General features: G+C 46.5%; 1 protein-coding gene across 1 annotated transcript; it reads right to left on the reverse strand.

Moving 5' to 3' along the window:
- Positions 1 to 7,586: 7,586 nt before the first annotated feature.
- Positions 7,587 to 22,411, reverse strand: LOC114667605 (uncharacterized). The gene is made up of 9 exons (XM_028822971.2): positions 22,213 to 22,411; positions 20,037 to 20,345; positions 16,393 to 16,710; positions 15,441 to 15,485; positions 15,279 to 15,323; positions 14,884 to 14,976; positions 10,436 to 10,466; positions 9,804 to 9,853; positions 7,587 to 7,932 (listed from the first exon to the last, which is right to left on the reverse strand). Exons 1-9 carry the CDS (start codon positions 22,280 to 22,282, stop codon positions 7,901 to 7,903), a joined length of 993 nt encoding a protein of 330 aa, XP_028678804.2. The 5' UTR covers positions 22,283 to 22,411; the 3' UTR covers positions 7,587 to 7,900.
- Positions 22,412 to 22,826: the final 415 nt, after the last annotated feature.

Genomic DNA, 22,826 nt, shown 5'->3' on the forward strand with positions numbered 1-22,826 from the left:
AGAAATGGAAGACGGACCCTCATTACCCTTCATGAAACATCATTTTTATTCTTGTGAATTCTTCCTGTGTTTGAAGGTGACTCTCAGCGTTCCTCCTACACCTTTTCTTGGTATCCTTGTATGTGTCAGCCTTCCTGTCTAAGCAACCACAGTGAAACTGACCAATCAGATTGCTTGGAGGGACTGGGCACACGCACATACACACACGCACACACACACACACACACGCACACACACACACACAGAGCAATCACCAAGCAGCACCAGTTATAATACTCTAATGGGGTCCTGCTGGATATAAGGAGAACCTTTCCTTATGCCAGCATGATTCTTGATCTGTGGCACTTTCACTGGCCCTTTGCCACCCTTGCCCATGGCACCCCCTTTACACCGTATTCAGAAAATGGAGGGATTGATAAACTGAGCCCAGTTGTTCAGGTGCTCATGTTCTCCCTGTCTCCCTCTCTCTGTCTCTCTCTGGTTTCCCTTTCAAATTCTTGAAGTTCATTGCACTTCTAAACTACACCTTACTAAGTCACTCAAGCTTACATGTACCCACACAGCCTGGTATCTGCAGGGCACTGATATGGGCGCGTTATCTTGAAGATCACCAAAGGCAACACCTTGAAGTCACAGACGGACCTGTCACAAAATGCCTTTTTAATGAGGGCGGAGTGACACCTTGTTTGTGTGACTCACTTGCCTGCCGCTCACTCTGTGACCCGTCACAAAAGGATCCTGTGAGCCGATCTCCAATGGCTCTGATAACATTGTGACCTGGAGGTGAAACCCCACCAGCGGGTGAAAGGTCTCAGCAAATCAAACACGCGCCATCACTAGGGACCTGACACCTACCCGGCCCATCTGGCTAAGCTTGTAATCACATCTCCAGCTGGTGTCACCGCCATTCCACCCCCTGAGTCACACCTGCTACCTGTGTCACCTTTAGAAAACACGTCTTGAGTGCTTTACTACTAAAGCCACAGGACAAAAGCAGGAGGGGTGGGCTCCACTGGGAACCTTTCTCGTCAGATGAAGCCCATAATTAAAACACTGGGATGAATGCCAAACCTGCGTCATCACTACCCCTTGACTCAGGCCCACTCCTGTACTTCCTGCTGCGCCCTACAGATCTCTTGTTAAGTTACTACATTGATACTAACCTACTGTTAAAGTAGACGGGGGGCTCTGACACCCCCTAGCATATTCAGAACATGGATGGATTGTACTGGGCCTCACTCAGACCCCTAACTCATTCCCCAGACTCTTTATCCCTAATGTCTTACACCATTCCTGGCATCTTAAGACTATTCATCCAAATATAACACAGGACTGGCATAATCAATCCAGCCATGTGGTTACTCCCAAATTAGTAAAAGCACTTCATGATACCATCATCCCACACCCACGGGTCACCATCTTTAAGGTCACTTCTCCAGAGTCCAACTCAATGACCCTGATGCAGTGAGCTTTGATCTCTGGTGGAACCCAATTCCGAGACTACTAATTCATCTCATGTTCTCAACATCACTTGCCCATGAGATGCAGTTGCCCCTTCTGTTCTCTACACCAGATCTTTGATGACTTCTCAAGGCCATCTCATAGATGTTGTATAACGTAGTAGTTGGCTCATCCACTCAATGGGAACCAAACCAGATATCCTACCGATGACGCTAATGCCAGAATTAATTACTGAGACTACTAATTAATTTCTGTTCTCAAGATCTCTGGTCCAGAGATACAGCACCCGCTCTGTTTCCTACACCGTGGCTTAAATGACTTCTCAAGGCCATCTCTTAGATATTATGGAATGTAGCAGTTGGCTCCTCCACTTTAAATGGGAACCCAATCCGGTATCCTACCGTTGACGCTAATGCTGGAATTAGCTACTGAGGTTATTAATTCATTTCATATTCTCAACATCGCTTACCCTTGAGATGCAGTACCCCCTTCTGTTTCCTACATCGTGGCTTAAATGTCTTCTCAAAGTCATCTCTTAGATACTGTAGAATGTAGTAGTTGGTTCTTCTCCCTTAATGGGAACCTAATCTGGGATCCTACCGATGACACCAACGCTGGAATTAATTACTGAGATTATTAATTCACTTCATGTTCTCAACATTGCTTACCCATGAGATGCAGTACCCCCTTCTGGTTCTTACACCAGGTCTTTGACGACTTCTCAAGGACATCTCATGTATTTTGTATAATGTAGTAGTTGGCTCATCCCCTTAATGGGAACCCAACCAGATATCCTACCGACGACGCTAATGCCAGAATTAATTACTGAGACAATTAATTAATTTCCTGTTCTCAACATTGCTTACTATGAGGTGCAGTACCCGCTCTGTTTCCTGCATTGCGTCTTAAATGTCTTCTCAAAGTCATCTCTTAGATATTGTAGAATGTAGTAGTTGGTTCTTCTCCCTTAAATGGGAACCCAATCCGGTATCCTACCGATGACGCTAATACCAGAATTAGGTACAGAGGTTTTTAATTAATTTAATGTTCTCACCATCGCTTACCCATGAGATGCAGTACCCCCTCTGTTTCCTACACCAGGTCTTTGATGACTTCTCAAGGCCATCTCATAGATGTTGTATAACTCAGTAGTTGGGTCTTCCCCTTAAATGGGAAGCCAACCAGATATCCTACCCATGATGCTAATCCCAGACATACATTTTGCTTCACCATCACCCCTTATCCTAAGATCACACTCCATCTACCTCCCTATACTTTTTAAGTAAAAGCCATTGTAGACCGTGTGATAAAGAAGTGGGGCCCAACTTTCACCGAACCCTGGAATCCGGGAACCACATAATGGTAAGCCCAGAGTTAGATTACTAGCGTGAATGATAAATTTGACGTTAATATCGTCGCATACACATGGCCCACCACCTTGTTCATTTCCTACACCATCTTTAAGGTGACCTCTCAAGGGTCCAGCTAAATGAGATTAGTGTGATGCTTCAGGGGGCTCTGCCCTCAATGGGAACCCAAGCAAAGCATCCTACTGATGATGAATATTCTAGAACATAAATTACCAAGATTAGTAATAAACTTGCTGTTGTCACTATTCCTTACCCATGGCTTACTCCCTTTGCTTCCTACTAAAGACCACCTCATCTACGTTGACGGAATGCAGAAGTGGGCTTTTGCACCTCAATAGGACCTTGACCCTTGGCATCCTACCGATGATCCTAATGCCAGAATTCATCTCTCCTTACTCTTAGGTCATCCTCTGTCTTATAGGTTACATGATTTTTCAAGTCAGTTCCTTTGATAGTCATGTGATAGAGCAATGGTTCCAGTTGGCGTCACTCCCATAATGCTAATCCCTGAATTGCCTTACTAAAATAATAGCCGGGTATCACCATCAACCCCTCCAATCTCTTACATCATCTCTTACTGGGCTCCTCCATCCATTCTCCTGACATCAATCTAATGCATCAGGAACCTCCTACCTCACCAAACCTAGAAGACCCTCCAATGTTTCCAGAAGTAAACCACAAAAATGAAAAATAAATTATTTGGTACCATTACCCCATGCATCTGGGTATCCTTCTCATCTCCTACACCGGACCTTAGACAGTTTGTTAAGTCCATCCCAATGGCATCAAAGTTGTGAAAGTGTAACCTTCCTCTTCACTGGGAATCCACCTCATGTATCCCACTGATAACACCAATAGCAGAATTAATGCACTAAGAACAAAGATGAATTATGTGTCCTTATCCTCAGTGCCCATTCCACCTAACAGACATAAGAGGGAGGCCACTGACCTCATTCAGCCCTGAAGCCACCTGACTGGGGACCCCAATCCAAACATCCTACAGAATTAAAGCACTAAGATATAAAACATATCCGGTATCATCATCATCAGTGACCTCCAACCTCAACTGAACCCAGAAGCTCCTTCTGTGTTTATAATCCCAAAACTAAACTGCTAAACCTAATAAGACATTATGTGCTGCCGTCACCAAGCCCACCTGGTTAAACCCACCACCTCCTAACGTATCTGTTAGATGATTTCTCAAGCCATCCAATTGAGATCAGTGTAATAAAGGTGTAACCATTTACCTCACTAGGAACCCAACCCAAGTATCTTACTAATGATGCCAATCCCAGAATTAAAGTTCAGGTTTCACCGTCATCAGTGACCTATCCTCTCCACCTCAACTGAAACTAGAAACCTGCTCCATGTGGCTAAATACCCACAACCAAACTGTTAAAACTAACAACAGAATATCTGCTCCCATCGTCCCTTACATCATCCTTGAGGTGAGTTATCAAGTCCATTCAAGTAATAACAACTTGATAAAACTGTAACCTCCTACTTTATGGGGAACCCACCCCAAGTATCCTACCGATGACGCCAATCCCTGACTTTTTGAAATGAAAAACAAATGTTGTCGTCACCATCACCGCATACCCAAATGTCAACTCAGTTTCTTACGCATCTTCCCCGTGTCCAACCTCAAAAGTCTATCTGACTGGTCTTGATCCATCAGTGATCTTCTGGCCCACTCAAAACAAACGGCCCCCTAGAGTTAAATCGGTGAGAGTGACATCCAGCGGGGTATCATCTCAACTTGTTAACTCCAGCCATTCTCATCTGCCCCATTGACACCTTACCATTGGCCCTTAGACTGATGTGACCCCTAGACCTAAATATGCTTGGGTGGGATTTAGCTTTCTGGTCCAATCTGATGACCACAGCATTAATGTTATGGCAGATCATTGATTCTGTGATAATTTAACTCCTTTCAACACAGTGTACAGTCCCCTGTCCAGCTCACTGACCACATGCTTAGCTCTGTCGCAGCTCATTGGGGTCTCACCAGACTCCCACCGGCCTCTCTGACCAAGTGCTCAGCCACAGCAGGCCACCTCAGCGTAGACTCATCCACACCAGACTCTGCATTATCAGCACCAGGCTTGGTGTCAGCAGAGTGCCAGGCCTCCACCCGCCAGATAACTGCTGACTCCACTCGTTGAGTAACGCCACGTAATTGGCGAGTGACTGAGGGAACTCAGCTGCCAAGGAGAATGCAGGCCTGCAGCTGAGGTTAGTGTTGGGTAAATATTTAGACAGGCAGATGGAGGCAGGCGCCCACCGCGCCCAGCTGGTGTTTTTTACAAGTGGCCTTTTGGCTTCACCTGTGGTGTACAGGAGCGCAAACAAGCTCAGTGGACGACTGTTTGGAATGTCAGCAGCCGGGCATGACGTGGCAACTTACGAGGCAGTGCCCAGCAACACAAACAGCTGACATGCTCAATGGGGGAGAGGGAGAATGAGCTGACTACCCACTGGGGGCAACAAATCATCACACATCACTTATAGAAGGGAAAGCTGGGCACAAGGAGAATGAGCAAAGATGGAAAATGGCACGTAAAGGTCACCCTCGAAGGTGCAGGGGCTTCTCAGTGAGACCCTCATAGGGACGCGCGATGGGGCAGGGACAGTCGTCTGGGTCATACCATTTAGTGTTCACACTACACCGTAACCACACAACTTCTAAGCCTCACTGCTGTCCTGAAACGCTCGGACTTCAAGCAAATATTTAATACTGCTGCTTTCCGGAACACTAGGGGGGCGGCATTTCATTTGAAAGGAGACGAATAAATAAACAAAATCATTACTAGAGAATTAATTAAACAGATAGTCGTCTAACGCCACACATTCCTCACAAGCTAACTCTCGGACATCACGCATGAGCAGACGATTTCTGAATATGGGCGGAGTCTGACATCCGTTCCCTCCCACATCAATCCCCACCCATCTCATTTACCGCATCTCATTTACCGCAGATAGATTAATTCTACTGAATACAGTCCTACCACGCCTACAACATTCTCAGCACCACCTAATATCTGGCAGTTGACCCCACCCTATGTTCTGCTGCTAGAGGAGGGTTACTAAATATGGGAGGAGTCTAACATCTAACCCAGCCCACCCCATCTCACATCCAGCAGTGAACCCCATCCTATGTTCTGCTGCTAGGGAAGGGTTACTGAATATGGGAGGAGTCTGATATTTGACCCCACCCACCCCCATCTCACATCCAGCAGTGAACCCCATTTTATGTTCTGATGCTAGGGGAGGATTACTGAATGTGGGAGGAGTCTAATATCGGACCCCTCCTACATCAGTTCCCCCCCCCACATCTTGTACCCCGGACAGAGCGGTAGTTGCTGTGCCTGCCTCATCAGTTTTGCTTTATCCCCACATCATATGGGGGGCGATAGTAGTCACTGGGATGTGGTGCTGCTCCATTATCTGGTTGTAGTGCCAAAAGGAGCCATCAGGAGGCAGTGTTGCTGAGGTCAGTGGGTCTGACTTCTGGGGCCACTAAACCACCACAAATAGCAAAATTCACCAAATAGGACAAGCAAAGTAACATCAAACAAGTCATAAATAAATATAACCCAACTGGGAGGCCTGTGTAATGGGAGGTTCTGGATGGATGGGGGTCCCGGCCGGTTTAGTTAGTGTTACGTTTCTCAGTTGGGAGGTCATCATAGCAGAAGAGCAGAGGGAGACCTCCTCTTGGTGCCGTGTGTTTCCCCAATACACTGGGTGGTTCCTGTGTGGACTCCTGCAGGGCATCATGGGAGTTGTAGTTCTGGTGGGCAACCCTGCAGATAAGCCTCTGACTTTATCTGTTCTGAGTGACTGTGGACCCCCCCCCCCCCCCCAGGTTAATTTTTTCCACTGATGCTGCTGCTTTGTTTTCCTCTGCCAATTGACCACAGCTCATCGTCAAATTATTGGACAGACATTGGGGGGCTCCATCGGTGTCAGTGTCATTATGTGTGTTCATTATGTTATTAGTAGTTTGTAGCGTCTCCCAGCAGGCATTACGAAACCCTGATGATGAAGGAGGAAAAGACAAAGAGAGGACGGGTCAGAAATGGGGGTCACACTGGACACACGTGTTACCTCCTGACTTTAGGGAAAGCTGAGGTGGGCAGCTCTATGGGAGCTCAATTCAGCTCAATTCAATCCCGTTCTGCATCTACCTGTGAACGTGTTCCAGTACTCTGAGCCTGCGCTCACTGAAGGGCGCTATATAAAAATAAAATGAATGTCTTGCACCTCCCCTTGACCACCACAAGCACCATCACCTTCTCTCATTCTCTTTCTCCCAAGCCTCCCACTTTGTCAGCCCCTCAGACACCAGCATGTCACACCCATGCCAGTGCTGAATTTCCATTCCCCGGCCTTCCCGGTCCCAAGGTGTGTCAGGTCACCTTGTTGGCAGTTTCACTTTCTGATATGAATCATCACGTCACACAGGTGGGCCGATCGAAGAGTCTCATTAGGTCTTCTGGTTTCAGCCATTTGACATTCTGCAGCTAATTCAATTCTAGGAAGTGGCTTAAAATGCCCAACTTCATCCTGGGTGGCATCCCATTGCAGCCATCCAGTGCCAGCATGACCCAGATAGGCTCCGCCCTCTCATACTGGGATGAGCAGCTTCAGTGAAGGGATGGAGTGGCCGCCGGGATTTGCTCCTCTCTTTCCCATTTCGTTCACACGCACACATTCTCCATCCCCCTAAAACCAGTTCAGTTTTCTGGGGTCTATAAATGTTGCATTTTTTTTATTAAATAATAATTGTCTCTCATTGTGAAGAGTTTCATAACGAAATGGGGGCTACATAAAACAGAGAGAGAGACGGCAAAATAGGGAGGGCGTTGCGAAATGCGACATTCCAAATACAAAACCGGTAAACTGTTCACACAGAAGTGCCGTCAAACCGGGGTCTCGAATGAACAAAACATTAAAAGCAAGTCCCTCGCCACAGCCCTCCAGCCGCGACATCCGTAATGGAGACCCCGTAACATCAGGGCGGCCGTCTCGGGTCATCGCATGCTGTGCTGCGGCTCCTGGCCACTTCACCAGCGTCTCCCGGGGGGCGATCCCAGACCTGAGGGAGAAAGGAGAAAGAGGGGACCAGTCAGACATCGGGGTTTTCAACATTACATAACTAAGAAGAAGGCTTAATGATTAGATTAATGAATGTCTTAAATAATAAAATCAGTTTATAAGTTTATAACTGAAAATTAATAAATCTTTAAAGGGGTCGCTCTCTTAATTAAGATTCTCAACTGCTTGCTTAATGAAAGTCACTCACACAATCAATGATTAATGAATCGTTAATTCATTAATGAATTAGTTTTTATTGTTACATAGAAATGACCAAGTGCAAATATACAGTAGCTTATGGATAATAATCATAATCATAATACATTTTACTTATATAGCGCCTTTCATACGCAAAGAACGCATCACAGAAATTCAGGGAATATCCAGTACTGGATACAAAATAACTAAATAAGAATAAACACAAAGCTTTGAGTTACAGTAAGAGACAATAAAACAGTATAAAAACACCAAAAAATGCAAAATATTGCAAGAAAATCCACGAACAGGCGAGGCTGGCAAAGCTGAGACATCATGTTGCCCGCCAACCCCCCGCCCAAATTTGCCCCCAAAGAGGCGCCGCATGAATTCACGTCACCCTTGCGCTCAAAGCCTCGGTGGGTGCGGCAATGCGCCAATTCCGCGCATGCTCCCCTCTCTCTCTCTCTCTCTCTCTCTCTCTCTCTCTCTCTCTCTCTCTCTCTGTTTCCCGTCACTTTGCGTCAGTTTCAAATGCTTTGGTTTGGATGCCCTCTGCTGGTCAATTGCTGTAATTACAAGGATTTTTAAAAACTAAATTTGCCGATCGATTAATAATAAAATAATAATAATAATTCATTACATTTATATAGCGCTTTTCTCAGTACTCAAAGCGCTATCCACACAGGGAGGAACCGGGAAGCGAACCCACAATCTTCCACAGTCTCCTTACTGCAAAGCAGCGCCAAGGACAACACTCGAGAACAAAAGGATTCTGAAAACGAGCATTTGAAGCACCTGAAGATTACATGCGTTAGAGAAAGGCGCCATATAAAGTAAAAGTCGTTGATTATGATGCCTTAAAATGACATGAACAAATTGAAGGCTGAATAAACTTCATTTTATATACAGTAGTGCCTTACTATGGAAAATAAATTACTAAAGTGATTTACATACTAAATATGGTGTAACTGCGTATCTACACAGAATATAAAGTAATTATTATTACTATTAATTATTATTATTGTGTACAATAAAAGTACCCGCTCACTCTTATTGATGGACATACCACACAAAACCAAAAAGGCAAAATCCACATGGCTGACTGGAAACAGGACAGGGTAGATGAGTTAAAAGGAACTAAAAGCGTTACTTGCATTGTAAAATGGGGCTTTGAGTGGCACGGGGGTTACTTCGCCCTCTGACAGCTCCAGGGTCTCGGGGTTCAACTCTTAAGGACGCGCTGTTTAAGTTGAATGTCAGAGGAGACGTCTGCTCATTTAAGACGACATGATTGTTCACGCCTGGTCTTTCCAAATGACTAACTTGTTTTGGGGTAATGAAGGCAGGTGGGACCAGGGGGCAGCGCCATGTAAAGAGTTTGCTAGTACTGTATGCTCATTGTAATAGAGCTGGAAATGATGGCTTCTGGGAGGGGATGTCAGCCTGTTGGAACAGAGCAGACGCGGGTTGGGGGTTTATTAAAAGACCCCCCTTGTCCATTGCCCCCCCAATGCTTTCCATCTCTTTAAAAATGCACCGTAAAAGACAATTGGAATTGTGTCTTCCTATACAACCAACACCAGCTTCATATGCAAATTACCCTCTAATTAGCATTGCATGTATAATAAAAATATAATTAAAAGTAAAAGGAAAATGAGAATCCATAAGACCTACCGATGACGGCTTCGGCCGTGTGCAGGCTGCTCCAGAGGGGAGTTTCTCTCCTGTAAAAGGCAAAGCAGCTGTCAGCGTGAAGTTTCAGATTCCTTGGCCACACTGCCAGTGGTTGTTCAGGGCGCAGATTGGCCTCGCCTGCCACCTATGTGCCCAGGATGACTGGGTAGTCTTCATCGATCAGGGTGGAAAAAACCACTCTGTGTGTCAAACTTTGGTTTTCCTCCCATGTCCTCATGCTGGTCAGGTGATCTGGTGGCTCTACAGGGTCCCGTGTGTATGTGTGTGTGACTGAGTGAGTGAGTGGTCTCTACAGTGAACTGGCACCCTGCTGTCCTGCCTTGTACCCCATGCTTCCAGGATGGGCTCCAGACCTTCACACTTCTGATGTGGGAAACAAATTGAAATGACTGATAGAAGGCTTTAGAGGGTGACCACCGACCCAAAGTGCATTACAGAATTCTGGCTGGGGAGGGCAAAAAGTCACCAAAACAGACCACAGTAGAAATTGTGAAGATGGCTCCCTTTGTGCCCCACGTTCCTGAAGCACAAACCCCGCATCCAAAAAATGTAAACCCTGACCGACAGAAAAAGACACTAAAAAATGAAACAAGCAGACATCACCCACTCACCTCCGCTTCTTCGTCTTCTGTGTGGCCTTCACTGCAAATTAAGCAATAAACAAAACATAATAAAGATGGCGAGGAGTTCTTTCAGACCCTCAGAATGAAATAAGAGCAAGAAGGCAGAAGGGGAGGTAAAGTCTGCCAGAGAACCTCCAACTCTGAGAGATTAACTGTGCACAACGCAGGGAAAACACTGACGGACACTTCTTGATAAAAAGCTGCCACATCTGAGGAGATTCCGACTCTGGGATGTGAAGGAAAGTAAGAAGAAGATCAAAGTGCGGCATGAAACAGCGCCCTCTGTTGGCCACGGCAGCCGCTACACCCACTCTGAGAAAATCGATGAGGAGGTGCTCATGGCAGAAAGGGGGCGTGGCTAAACCTGGGCGGGCTTCAACACTTAGCTCCGCCCATAATTCATACACATCACGCATAGACGTTTGGGTCCTGCAGAGCTCCACGCTAGACAGGGAGGACGCAACCTGCACACAGATGATGGAAAGGAGAACTGCACATTTGTGGCCGATGGTCCACTTGACAGTCGTCAGTGTTTGAGTCAGATGAGCCTCCCACACCCCCCTTCACTTAACCACAGCGTATCATCGTGACAGTCACTGTAGTCTGTCAACTGTCACTTCCAGAAAGGAGGACGACTATGGGCGGAGTTAAATACTTAAAGCCCATGTGACATTCTTCATTTACATAATCTTAGCCAGTCTGGGGCAGTCGGGTATGTGTTCCCATGAAGTCACTCGCCTAGTGTGACGTGCCCAGTGAGTCAGGTCAACTAGTCTGCGACTGGCAAGGGCACGTACTCTCTGCACACGCGGCACACACTTAAATGTTGAACTGGGGACTTTATCAGCAGGGGCAAAACTAAGGGGGGCTTGAACCCCATTCAGAAGCCTGCCCCCTTCATTCTTTAGCCAGGGCCCCCAAGTCAGAAGTAAGATCCTCCATAATATTTGTATGTGATTTCTGTTCAGTTGTCATTAAACTGAGCTGCACAAAAATTCAAGGGGAGTCCACATTGGGAATTGCTTATTGCCTGCCCATTCAGTTGTTTTCAGGCCCACCTACTTTGCAACTTTTGGCTTTGCTACTGTAGACTGTTTATAAAAATCTGAACTTTGCTTTCTGTCCAATCGGATTATCAAGAGCGCTGTCACTCTCTGCAGTTCAGACTCCCCGCCCCTACTGCATTAGCACCGTCTTCTGAGCCATTGGATTGGCCTAGAAATGTGACACTCCATGAGCCATCTAATTGTCGCCACCCAGTTTTTAGTAAAATTGGTCAAGATTGTCTTCAGACGTATATACAGTATTATGTGTCTTGTGCATATTTTTTATATATTACATGTCTTATAGGGCAGCACAGTGGCGCAGTAAAGAGTCCTGGGTTCAGCTTGGATTGCTCCAGCAGACCCCGAGACCCTGTGATAGGATATAGCGGGTTAGAAAATGACTGACTGACTGACATGTCTTATATACATATTATATATATTATACATCTTATATATATTTTACATATATTATAGGTCTTATATATATGTCTTATATATTTATATATGAATATACACACATTATACATCTTATATAAAACTTTATACATATTATACTTCTGATATACATTTTATATATATTATACTGTACATCATATATCCATTCATTATCCAACCTGCTATATCCAAACTACAGGGTCACAGGGTCTGCTGGAGCCAATCACAGCCAACACAGGGTGCAAGGCAGGAAACAAACCCCGGGCAGGGTGCCAGCCTACCGCAGGGCACACACACACCAAGCACACACTAGGGACAATTTGGAATCTCCAATGCACCTAACCTGCATGTCTTTGGACTGTGGGAGGAAACCCATGGGGACACGGGGAGAACATGCAAACTCCACGCAGGGAGGACCCGGGAAGCGAACCTCAGGTCTCTTTACTGCGAGGCAGCAGCGCCACCGTGCCACCCACTATATATATTATATATGATATATATTATGTCTCACCTATTATACATCTTACTGTATGTGTATTTTACATACATTATATGTCTTATATATATTATATATGCCGTGTATATTTATGTATATGTTTTATATATATATCGTCTTATATACATTTTATACACTTTATATATATTGTATTATACATATTATACATTTTATATTACATATACTGCGGTGGGCTGGTGCCCTGCCCGAGGTTTCATTCCTGCCTTGCGCCCTGTGTTGGCTGGGATTGGCTCTAGCAGACCCCCGTGACCCTGTTTTCGGATTCAGCGGGTTAGAAAATGGATGGATGGATATTACAAATATTATATTATTTATATATATATATATATGGCGGCATGGTGGTGCAGTGGTAGCGCTGCTGCCTCGCAGTTAGGAGATCCGGGTTTGCTTCCCAGGTCCTCCCTGCGTGGAGTTTGCATGTTCTCCCCGTGTCTGCGTGGCTTTCCTCACACAGTCCAAAGACATGCAGGTTAGGTGGATTGGCGATTCCAAATTGTCCCTAATGTGTGCGTGTTGCGTGGGTGTGTTTTTGTGTGACCTGCGGTGGGTTGGCACCCTATCCGGGATGGGTTCCTGCCTTGTGCCCTGTGTTGGCTGGGATTGGCTCCAGCAGACCCCTGTGTTTGGATTCAGTGGGTTGGAAAATGGATGGATATATATATATATATATATATATATATATATATATATATATATATATATATATATATATATATATATATATATATATATATATATATATATATACATACACAGTGCATCCAGAAAGTATTCCCAGTGCATCACTTTTTCCACATTTTGTTATGTCACAGCCTTATTCCAAAATCGATTAAATTCATTTTTTTCCTCAGAATTCTACACACAACACCCCATAATGACAACATGAATAAAGTTTGACATTTTTGAAAATTTATTAAAAATAAAAAAACTGAGAAAGCACATGCACATAAGTATTCACAGCCTTTGTCATGAAGCTCCAAATTGAGCTCAGGTGCATCTTGTTTCCCCTGATCATCCTTGAGATGTTTCTGCAGCTTCATTGGAGTCCACCTGTGGTAAATTCAGTTGACTGGACCTGATTTAGAAAGGCACACACCTGTCTATAGAAGGTCCCACAGCTGACAGTTCATGTCAGAGCACAAACCAAGCATGAAGTCAAAGGAATTGTCTGTAGACCTCAGCGACAGGATTGTCTCGAGGCACAAATCTGGGGAAGGTTACACAAAAATTTCTGCTGCTTTGAAGGTCCAAATGAGCACAGTGGCCTCCATCATTCATAAATGGAAGAAGTTCGAAACCACCAGGAGTCTTCCTAGAGCTGGCCGGCCATCTAAACTGAGCCATCGGGGGAGAAGGACCTTAGTCAGGGAGGTGACCAAGAACCCGATGGTCACTCTGTCAGAGCTCCAGAGGTCCTCTGTGGAGAGAGGAGAACCTTCCAGAAGGACAACCATCTGTGCAGCAATCCACCAATCAGGCCTGTATGGTAGAGTGGCCAGACGGAAGCCACTCCTTAATAAAAGGCACATGGCAGCCCACCTGGAGTTTGCCAAAAGGCACCTGAAGGACTCTCAGACCATGAGAAAGAAAATTCTCTGGTCTGATGAGACAAAGATTGAACTCTCTGGTGTGAATGCCTGGTGTCACGTTTGGAGGAAACCAGGCACCGCTCATCACCAGGCCAATACCATCCCTACAGTGAAGCATGGTGGTGGCAGCATCATGCTGTGGGGACTGGGAGACTAGTCAGGATAAAGGGAAAGATGACTGCAGCAATGTACAGAGACATCCTGGATGAAAACCTGCTCCAGAGCGCTCTTGACCTCAGACTGGGGCGACGGTTCATCTTTCAGCAGGACAACGACCCTAAGCACACAGCCAAGCTATCAAAGGAGTGGCTTCAGGACAACTCTGTGAATGTCCTTGAGTGGTCCAGCCAGAGCCCAGACTTGAATCCCATTGAACATCTCTGGAGAGATCTTAAAATGGCTGTGCACCGACGCTTCCCATCCAACCTGATGGAGCTTGAGAGGTGCTGCAAAGAGGAATGGGCCAAACTGGCCAAGGATAGGTGTGCCAAGCTTGTGGCATCATATTCAACAAGACTTGAGGCTGGAATTGCTGCCAAAGGGGCATCGACAAAGTATTGAGCAAAGGCTGTGAATACTTATGGACATGGGATTTCTCAGTTTTTTTATTTTTAATAAATTTGCAAAAACCTCAAGTAAACTTTTTTCACGTTGTCATTATGGGGTTTAATCCATTAAATTTAATCCATTTTGGAATAAGGCTGTAACATAACAAAATGTGGAAAAAGTGATGCGCTGTGAATACTTCCCGGATGCACTGTATATACGCACACAGTGTATATATTATGGGACTGGCTCAGCGAGACTAGGATGGCACTGACAGAACGCCCAGGCCCCGACGGTACTCACCTCTCATAAGGACCAAAATCACCAGGAGGGCCAGAATGGCTGCAAGTAAGGTGGCCGCCGCGAAGGATCCAGCGATCAGCGCCCCCTTTGGACCTACAAAGACCACAGGACAGCTCTAGTAAGCGCCAGCAGCTCTTGTGACATGGGGGAATTCGCTGCATTCCTGTAGAGGACCCTCAGATGGTCGCCACGCACAAGTGGGAGTGGATGTATGGGAGAAATGGCGCTGAATTGTCACTGGCGGTGACACTGAGTGGCTTGCTGAGCTACAGCCAACCCCTAACAGCAACTGCTGCCTGATTGAAGTTGTATGGTTACAGAAAGTGAGGGGAGGGGGTTCTTAAAATGTTTAAACTTGTTGTCACCACTGTTGACAAAGAAATGCCTTCCCTTACCTGGCAGGGAGACATAAGCTTCTATTTCAGCGGGTGTTGTGTAACCTGTAAGATAAAGAGACCACTCAGAAATAGAAAGGGTGGACCATCTGAGCTGAAACTTTAAGAGTCTGCAGGAAAGAAATGAAGAGAAACAGAAAGGGCTCCGTGTAGCTGCCTTACCTGCTTGAGAAGGGACGACATTCACTTGTGGAGAACGAGTGTGCGCTTTAAGAGAAAACAGAGAAGTCATTTAGCACCCAGTGCCCCACATCTGAGGGCTTGTAGCGCCCCCAGCGGCCTCACACGACTAAACTCGAGGCGGACACGGAGACGCTGCCGCCCACCCCAAGCCGCGAGTCTGCGCAAACATCCGCCCTGCCTGCCCCGAGCCGCCCGCAGCCTCGCTTCTGCTTTTCAGTTACACCACAGCACACCGATCTGGCCAGTGGTGCCCCTCACTGGTCACTAGCCACTTTTTGAAGATCGACCACTTTTTCTCTTCCGCAAAACCCTCCGTTTTTTGAAGGGTACTATGTGATTATTATATTCTGCTAGTATTTACAGATATTTACACTCATGCACGTGTTTGCTCTCAGAACAGACCTCACACAATTCGTCACTAAATCCCATCTTCATCTGAAGTGTAAACTGTCCTAATAATAAAAAAGAATCTTTACGTGTGTCCCTGCGCCTGTGTTTGACAAAACACGTAAATCAAATAACCCTGCCAAGCCTTGAAATTTAACGGGGCGGATTTCGGGGGAGCTGCCAGCTGCGGACTCATCAGAGGAAGCACCTAACCCAGAGGAGTACAACGCGCGCACCCACACACATGCATACGCACACACACACAAATGCACACTCACACACATCCGCACACACGCACCCATAAACGCACACACACACATTGTCGAAGATTTACAATGTTGCAGATTTCCACATTTCGGCTGCGTGTCCAGCTTTGGCCACACGAGGGCACTTTAAACCCACTGGGTTCGAAACTCATTAAATAAACGCCCTAAGCTGACTTAAGGTGGCGGATTTAAGGTGGACTTCCAAGTTCCAACTGAAGGGCCCAGAAGACCCCAAATAAGAATGTTTTCCTAATCTTGTCTTAATAGAGAGGGCTCACGTTTCACCGTGATCTTCACTCTGGTGCTGCTACTGGAGTTGGTGAACCCTACGCCTGGCATATCCACTTGATACATGCAGCTGTATGTCGTCTCTGTGCTGTCCACTGTGAAGGTCACCTCTGAGGCTCCGGTGGACGGGTGCTGTGAAGCAACAACGCGCTTCTTCTTCCTCTCGCCTTCCATCAACAGGAAAGTCATTTGGGCTTGGGCCTTGGGAGCCTTGGGAGCCGTGCAGCGGATCTTCACCTTTTCTCCCATGTGGACAGCACCATCAGGAGGGGTCACCATGATGGAGGGCTTACCAAGGCCAGGCTGAACTGTGGAGATAAAGAATGAGCAAGTCAGCTTGGGAATATGGGCCAGTGTGAGGGTCAGAGACCATGTGAGATTCAGGAATGTTTGTACTTCCGAAGAGGAGAATGAAAGCAGCAGGGTGGATGTGGACAGACATTAGAAAGCAGAGCTTAAGTGGTCTGCCATTACGAGGCTAACAGGTCTCATCAGAGCTGAGGACCACACAATGGCCAGAACAGAATTCAGAGCCTGTGGTGAAATGAAAGATGATTAGGGATGACAAACCAAGCCAAAGACAACTTCACGGTCACCTTAGTGGGACAAGGTGAACAGTCGTGGACACTTGACATCTGGTGATGGGCACCATTCATGGCTCAGAAGGTGACATACCAGAGCAGGGCATGTCTTCAGAGTGCCACGTCTGAGTGTTTATTCAAAGACAGGTGGCCAATTTCCAGGTCAGCTTTTCTGGGTGCCAGCTGCTCACCTATACATCAAGTCACATGCCACAGTTTTAACATATTCAGGGTGGCATAGCCTTATATCCTGGATTCAAATCCCTGCATGTTCAGGTGCCCCTTGTGCCCATTTGGATTTGAAAGGGTTTTCTTCCTTTTCCTCCAATACTTAAAAGATGGGCATGTCAGGTTAATGGGTGGTTCAAAATTGGCATAGGACTGTTTCCAGATGCCAGGCTGAGTCCTGCTTTGTGCCTGATGTTGCAAGGTCCTCTATGACTTTTAATAAGATTCAGCAGGATTAGATAATGGATGGAAGGATAGGAATAATAAAGCCTAACTGTGCCTGGCTAAATAGCTGGTTGGTTCCTAACCCTTGGCATGAAGGACATGCCTGGCATAAACCACTCACACAAAAATACCTCACTTAATACTTTAAAAATCTGATTGTGGGACAGTAATAATCACCTAATATGACAGAAAAAGGACCAGAAGAAACTCCATTACCCACAATGCATCAGCACCTCAGTTATATTTCACCTTTACACTTCAGGAATAATTTCTAAGAGTCGTAACCTCCTCATACATTAAAAGCACATCAGCTGTTCTCTTTTTCAGAAAGGCACTATATAATCTCTGTTTCAAGTAAACTTTGTAGGCCATGGCTGCCCTTACTGCCTGAAAGTGTGTTAAATACACACAGAAGTTTCCTGAAGTACCAGACAGAAACTCATCACTTGGGTTGGCACGCCCAAGCACTGATTGTGTATCACTTTCCTGCCCACCGCAGACACACCAGCTGCTGCCATCACTGCCAGGGTAATGATGCCACTTCAAAAGGCTTCCTCTGGTGTTTCTGCTTTGTTTCGAAGCCACGCCCACCATGTGCTACAGGCCCCGCCCACAGGATGTTATTTGCATGCAAATCATTAAAACTCACTTGGGACTTTTTTTTAGGTGAAGGAAGAAATGTGCCAGAGGAGTGTGATGCCCCCCTCAACACACCTCTCTTGTGCCCTGGCACTGGGCAGAAGCCAGTAAAACAATGAAATGGCATCTGAGCTGTTGTAAGACATTTGCTTTTAGGTGATGCCATCATGGAACTTCACATTAGCTCCCCTCATAATGGTATTGGGGGGGCGTATATGAATTTGCTTGGCATTACCTGGCAAATACAGACACTCTGTGCCCTCTCCCTTTCTTGGAAGTACCAGCCTCCATCATGCTGCTTTAGCTCATTCAGTTGTGGGTTTTACGTGAAGAGTTCCAGGATGAAATCCTGCCCATTGCCACATAGCTAATGATAAGAACTTTTGATATAATATAGCGCCTTTCACAGTGTGTGCTATTTAAAGTGTTTGCAGAACAACTGCAAACAGCAGCAGTGAAGAGGGCAAAATGCCAACTGGAGTAATGAAAGTGAAACAGAATGCCTGGCACCCCCTTTCACTGCAGGTTCCCATATGGGCTGCCAATCCATTACCCCCATGACGAACCCGCCAGTGCATCAAGTCACATTTTAGAGTTCTACTTGTATGGCACACACAGTTCTTATATAGGGTGGCACAGCACTGCAGATTTACAGCTTCAGAGCCCTGAGTTCTTGATTTGTCCCTAAACGCCTGGGAGATATCCAGGTTAACAGGTGGCACAGAATCAACACCAGACTGTTTCCTAAGGCTGGGTTTGAGCCTGACTTGTGCCCAGTTGGTACAAGTTGGTCCTCCTATGACTTTTAATTGGATTCAATGGAGTGTAAAAATTAATGCAAGGATGGGATGCGCTGAGCCTGGCTAGATAGCTGGTACTGGCATGCACAAAGGAAATGGCTGGCACAGCCTCATTTGATACCCACAAACCAAAAGGGCACATTTTATTCTGCCTTGACTTGAAAAATCAGATGTCTTGATGGCAATAAATGGCTTACAGCAGCTTTCTTTTAATATAGCACCTTTTATGTGTACTATTTAATGGAGGACTGAAAACAAACAGGAGTAATGAGGGCAAAGTGACCCATCCTAAAAAATTGTTTAAATGAGTGGCACCCAGCCCCAGCTCCACACCAAAATGTGAAGGAGGGCATCTGAAATATTACAGGGGGTGGATTTTATAAAGTTCCAAAAATCTAACAAGGTGTAGTATAGTCAACAGCGTGGGGGGAGCTCAACATGATATTTTTTTTGGGGGGGGTGGGTTAAGCCTGGCTGGGGTAAGCTGGGCATGGTGGTGTCCCTTCCAGGGTTGGCACGTAACTTGGACCCAAAGGTGCATACGTAGGACTTAAAAAGCAGGTGTGTGGTTGAAATCAAACTTCAATTGTTGTTTTCCTTCTCCGGGTTCAAGAAGAGCTTGCAAGTGGGTGGCTGACCGAGGAGCAGTAAAGGGTGTGGGTACACTCTGGCGCAGCTCAGAATAGCAGACCACGTGACATTGTCCAGCCTGCTTCATTCAGTTTGGGGTTGTGGAGGGCAAGTCAGGAAGCAGCCACTAAACAAACACACAGCGGACAATTTAGAGTCACCTTTGTGCCAACCCGTAGGTTTTAAAACTGGAGTACTTAAAGGGAAAGGTACAAAGAACACGGGGAGAACATGCAAACTCCACTATGGGTGGGTACGGGATTTTTACCCAGAGGGCATAGTGTATGGATGGGTACCACCAAAATATGTAAGATGATCAGGGTATTCTTTAGCTTCTGCTATCCCCCCCAGTAAATGTATTATATGTCATAATCACAAAACCCCACCCTGAAAAGGAGGACTAGAAGGGTCCCAGCACACCAGAGATGTCAGCTCAGTCATGGCAGTTGAACCCCAAGCCCCCACATATCTCCTGGAAAGCTGGCACAGGTGAATACAAGTCTGACAAAACAAGCAAATGGCGCCCCCTACCTGCACTGATCTTTAAATATACATAGGAGCTGAAGGGGCTGCTGGTCCACTGGCCAGCGACGAAGGTCTGGAACTGGCAGCAGTAATTGCCCTCATTGCTGGCAGACAGATTGTCCAGGATGAACTTGACGTCTTTCAGTCCCCCCCGGTGGTCTTCTTGATGATCGATGAACGTTCGCTCCTTGTACAGCAGGAAGCGGCTGCCTGTGGAGTTTTGTGGAGCTGCACACAACATCGTCGTGGAGCCCTCAAGCACTGGTGAGCCGGCTGATAGATCCAAGGAGATGTGAGGGGCAGCAAGCCAAGCTCCTGTGGCACAAAGACACAGCGGGTCACATCTCAGGTTTCATTATCCATTTCACATGGACAGAAGTCCATCCTAAGTGGAATTTGGGGCACACAGACAGCAGGAAGGATGTCTCAAGGAGTACCAAGGGGCACACACAATGACCTCTGGAGACCCCCAATAAGAAATGAGACCACCTTGAGGGGGCTGCAGGATGTTTTACATTTTTGGATGTTGGTTAGATCAGTGTTTCTCAACCGCTGGGTCATGACCCACTATTGGGCTGTGGGCTGCTAGTTGCTAGAATTTATATTGTTATTGGTGGCCTCGGTGGGTCACGAGTGAGCAGGAAGAAAGGAAAGCCATTCCCTGCCTGGCCAGGAAACTGGAAGGAGATGGCAACATCCCAGCAGGACTGTGCTGAAGACCCTCACCCGGCTGGGAGGCCAGTATAATGGAGGGGCTGGTGGAGACAACCTGCCTAGATTATATGCTCCCTCAACACCTGGGCCACAATACCCAAATGCGTCCCCGCAGAGCATGCTGGGAATTGTAGTCCTGAGGGAAAGCCCTATTGCATTTCATGGGGGCCCCCAGGGGGTGCTGGGGGGATTAGTGGTCCCAACTTTGTGGGGCCTATGCCTGACCCAGGAGTGCTTCTTATGTGCAATGTCCCGGCAGCAGAAGTCCTCCCTGGGGTCTTGGATATAAGGAGCCCCTCTGCCTCCACCAGGCTAGTTGGAGTCAGTTGGAACAAAGCTCACCGAGGAGGAATGGAGAGGAAGACAGAAGAGAGCATCTTTATTTGTATTCTGAATTCCACGAGATACCCATTGAAGTATTTTGTTATAACAATAAAACCTTCCGTTTCAAATGGGACGTTTCTCTAGGGTTTGGGACTCTGTGGTGCCCCCTACAGGTCACAGAACACAAACAGGTAAGCAAACCAAGCTCCTTGAATTTAATGGACAGGGCCGCTGCCTGCCTGGTCTTTCGTGTTTATTTTTTTCTTCTTCTTTATAGCATCCTGATGATCTGTTAGTCAGTTTTTGTAATTCTGGGACACAGTCTTAACCATTAAGAAAAAAATAATTACATGCTATAGAGAATGCAGTTTGCTTTTTGGGGGTTGCGGTGTTGCCAATTGGCACTGCCCCACATTTATTAATACAACAGGCGTTCAAAGTGAACACACCATTTGACACCTTGCCGTTCACAGCGCCAATCATGGGAAAATGACTTGTGGAGCATAAACTCAGGGTTCAGGCAGGTGGTGCCAATCCTGACAGCATCAGCAGGCAAGGCAGAGACCAACCCTGAACACAGGGCTGTCTTGACAGTATCATAGGCACCTGGGCAAAGTAGGCAAAGTAGTGCACTGGGGCCCCTGTTTTGATAGGAAAACAGAAACATCCATAGACATCAGAAACAGTGTGGGCTAGTGCCCATTGTGCCCATTTGACAGGCTGCCAGTCCAATGCAGGACCCACTCACATAAACAGACTGAGGCCATAGAGAGCCACCCTGGAGGCGCCAGGTAAGCTAAATTGTGGGTCTCAGCACCGAGCAGTCGGAGAAAAGACGCACGCGGACAAGCGGAGAACATGCAGACCCTGCACGCACGGTCGGGACTGGGAAACTGCGAGGCGGTTGCGCTTACACTAACTCACAAAACGACATAAAATTCGACCTCTTGTCTTTTTTTAAATTATCTCATTTCACGTTTCATTTCGAAAGGACAAAGCCGCATTCCTAATGTATGAGGCCCCAGCGCACGTCCTGCTGCAGTTAACTGTCACGATGTCGCCCACCTGCACGATCTCTAGTTGCACCTTCGCTTTTCACGAGGCAGTTCCCCGGTTCGGAACGGGAGCACCAGGGGGTACTTACCCGTCGTTTGAGCGTGAAAGAGAGGGGTCCACGACCACAGCACTGTTAAACAAGGTAAAAACGGCCACATTTGTCAAGACGATGCCTTTTACGACGCGCCCAAGGGTGGTTCTGTTTTGCGCTGCGGTGAGCCAACCTGAGGCTGAGTTTTGGGGATGGGTGTCGAAACTCCGCACAACGACAAAGGAAGGAAGTGATGATGGGGTAAGAGGCAAAGAGAAGTAAAAGCCCTCTGTTTCCACCTTTCTTCTTTGTTGATTGAACTTTTCGGAGCGAAACAGCTGCTACCTCGGACAGAAAGTGCAAATGGACAGGAAGTCAGAAACCGCTCGGTGCGCGCGCCACAGTTCATCACACGAGGCAGTTTAGCGGGCAGCGGGCGCTCCGCTGGCTTCTTATGTTTAACCACACGGTGGCGCAACTCACCGCACTACTGTGCACTCGAGATAAGCTACACATGCAGATATTGACACGTCTGAAGTCAAGATGTTGAAACGAACATAAGATTTTTATGGTATTGCGCCCCATCAGCCAACATTTTTTTTTCTAAGGTTGCAATATCACATCAATTCTGGACAAAAAACTAAGATTAAAATGGGAAAGACATTGAAGCA

This window comes from Erpetoichthys calabaricus, chromosome 17, assembly GCF_900747795.2.
Source record: "Erpetoichthys calabaricus chromosome 17, fErpCal1.3, whole genome shotgun sequence".
NCBI lineage: Eukaryota > Metazoa > Chordata > Cladistia > Polypteriformes > Polypteridae > Erpetoichthys > Erpetoichthys calabaricus.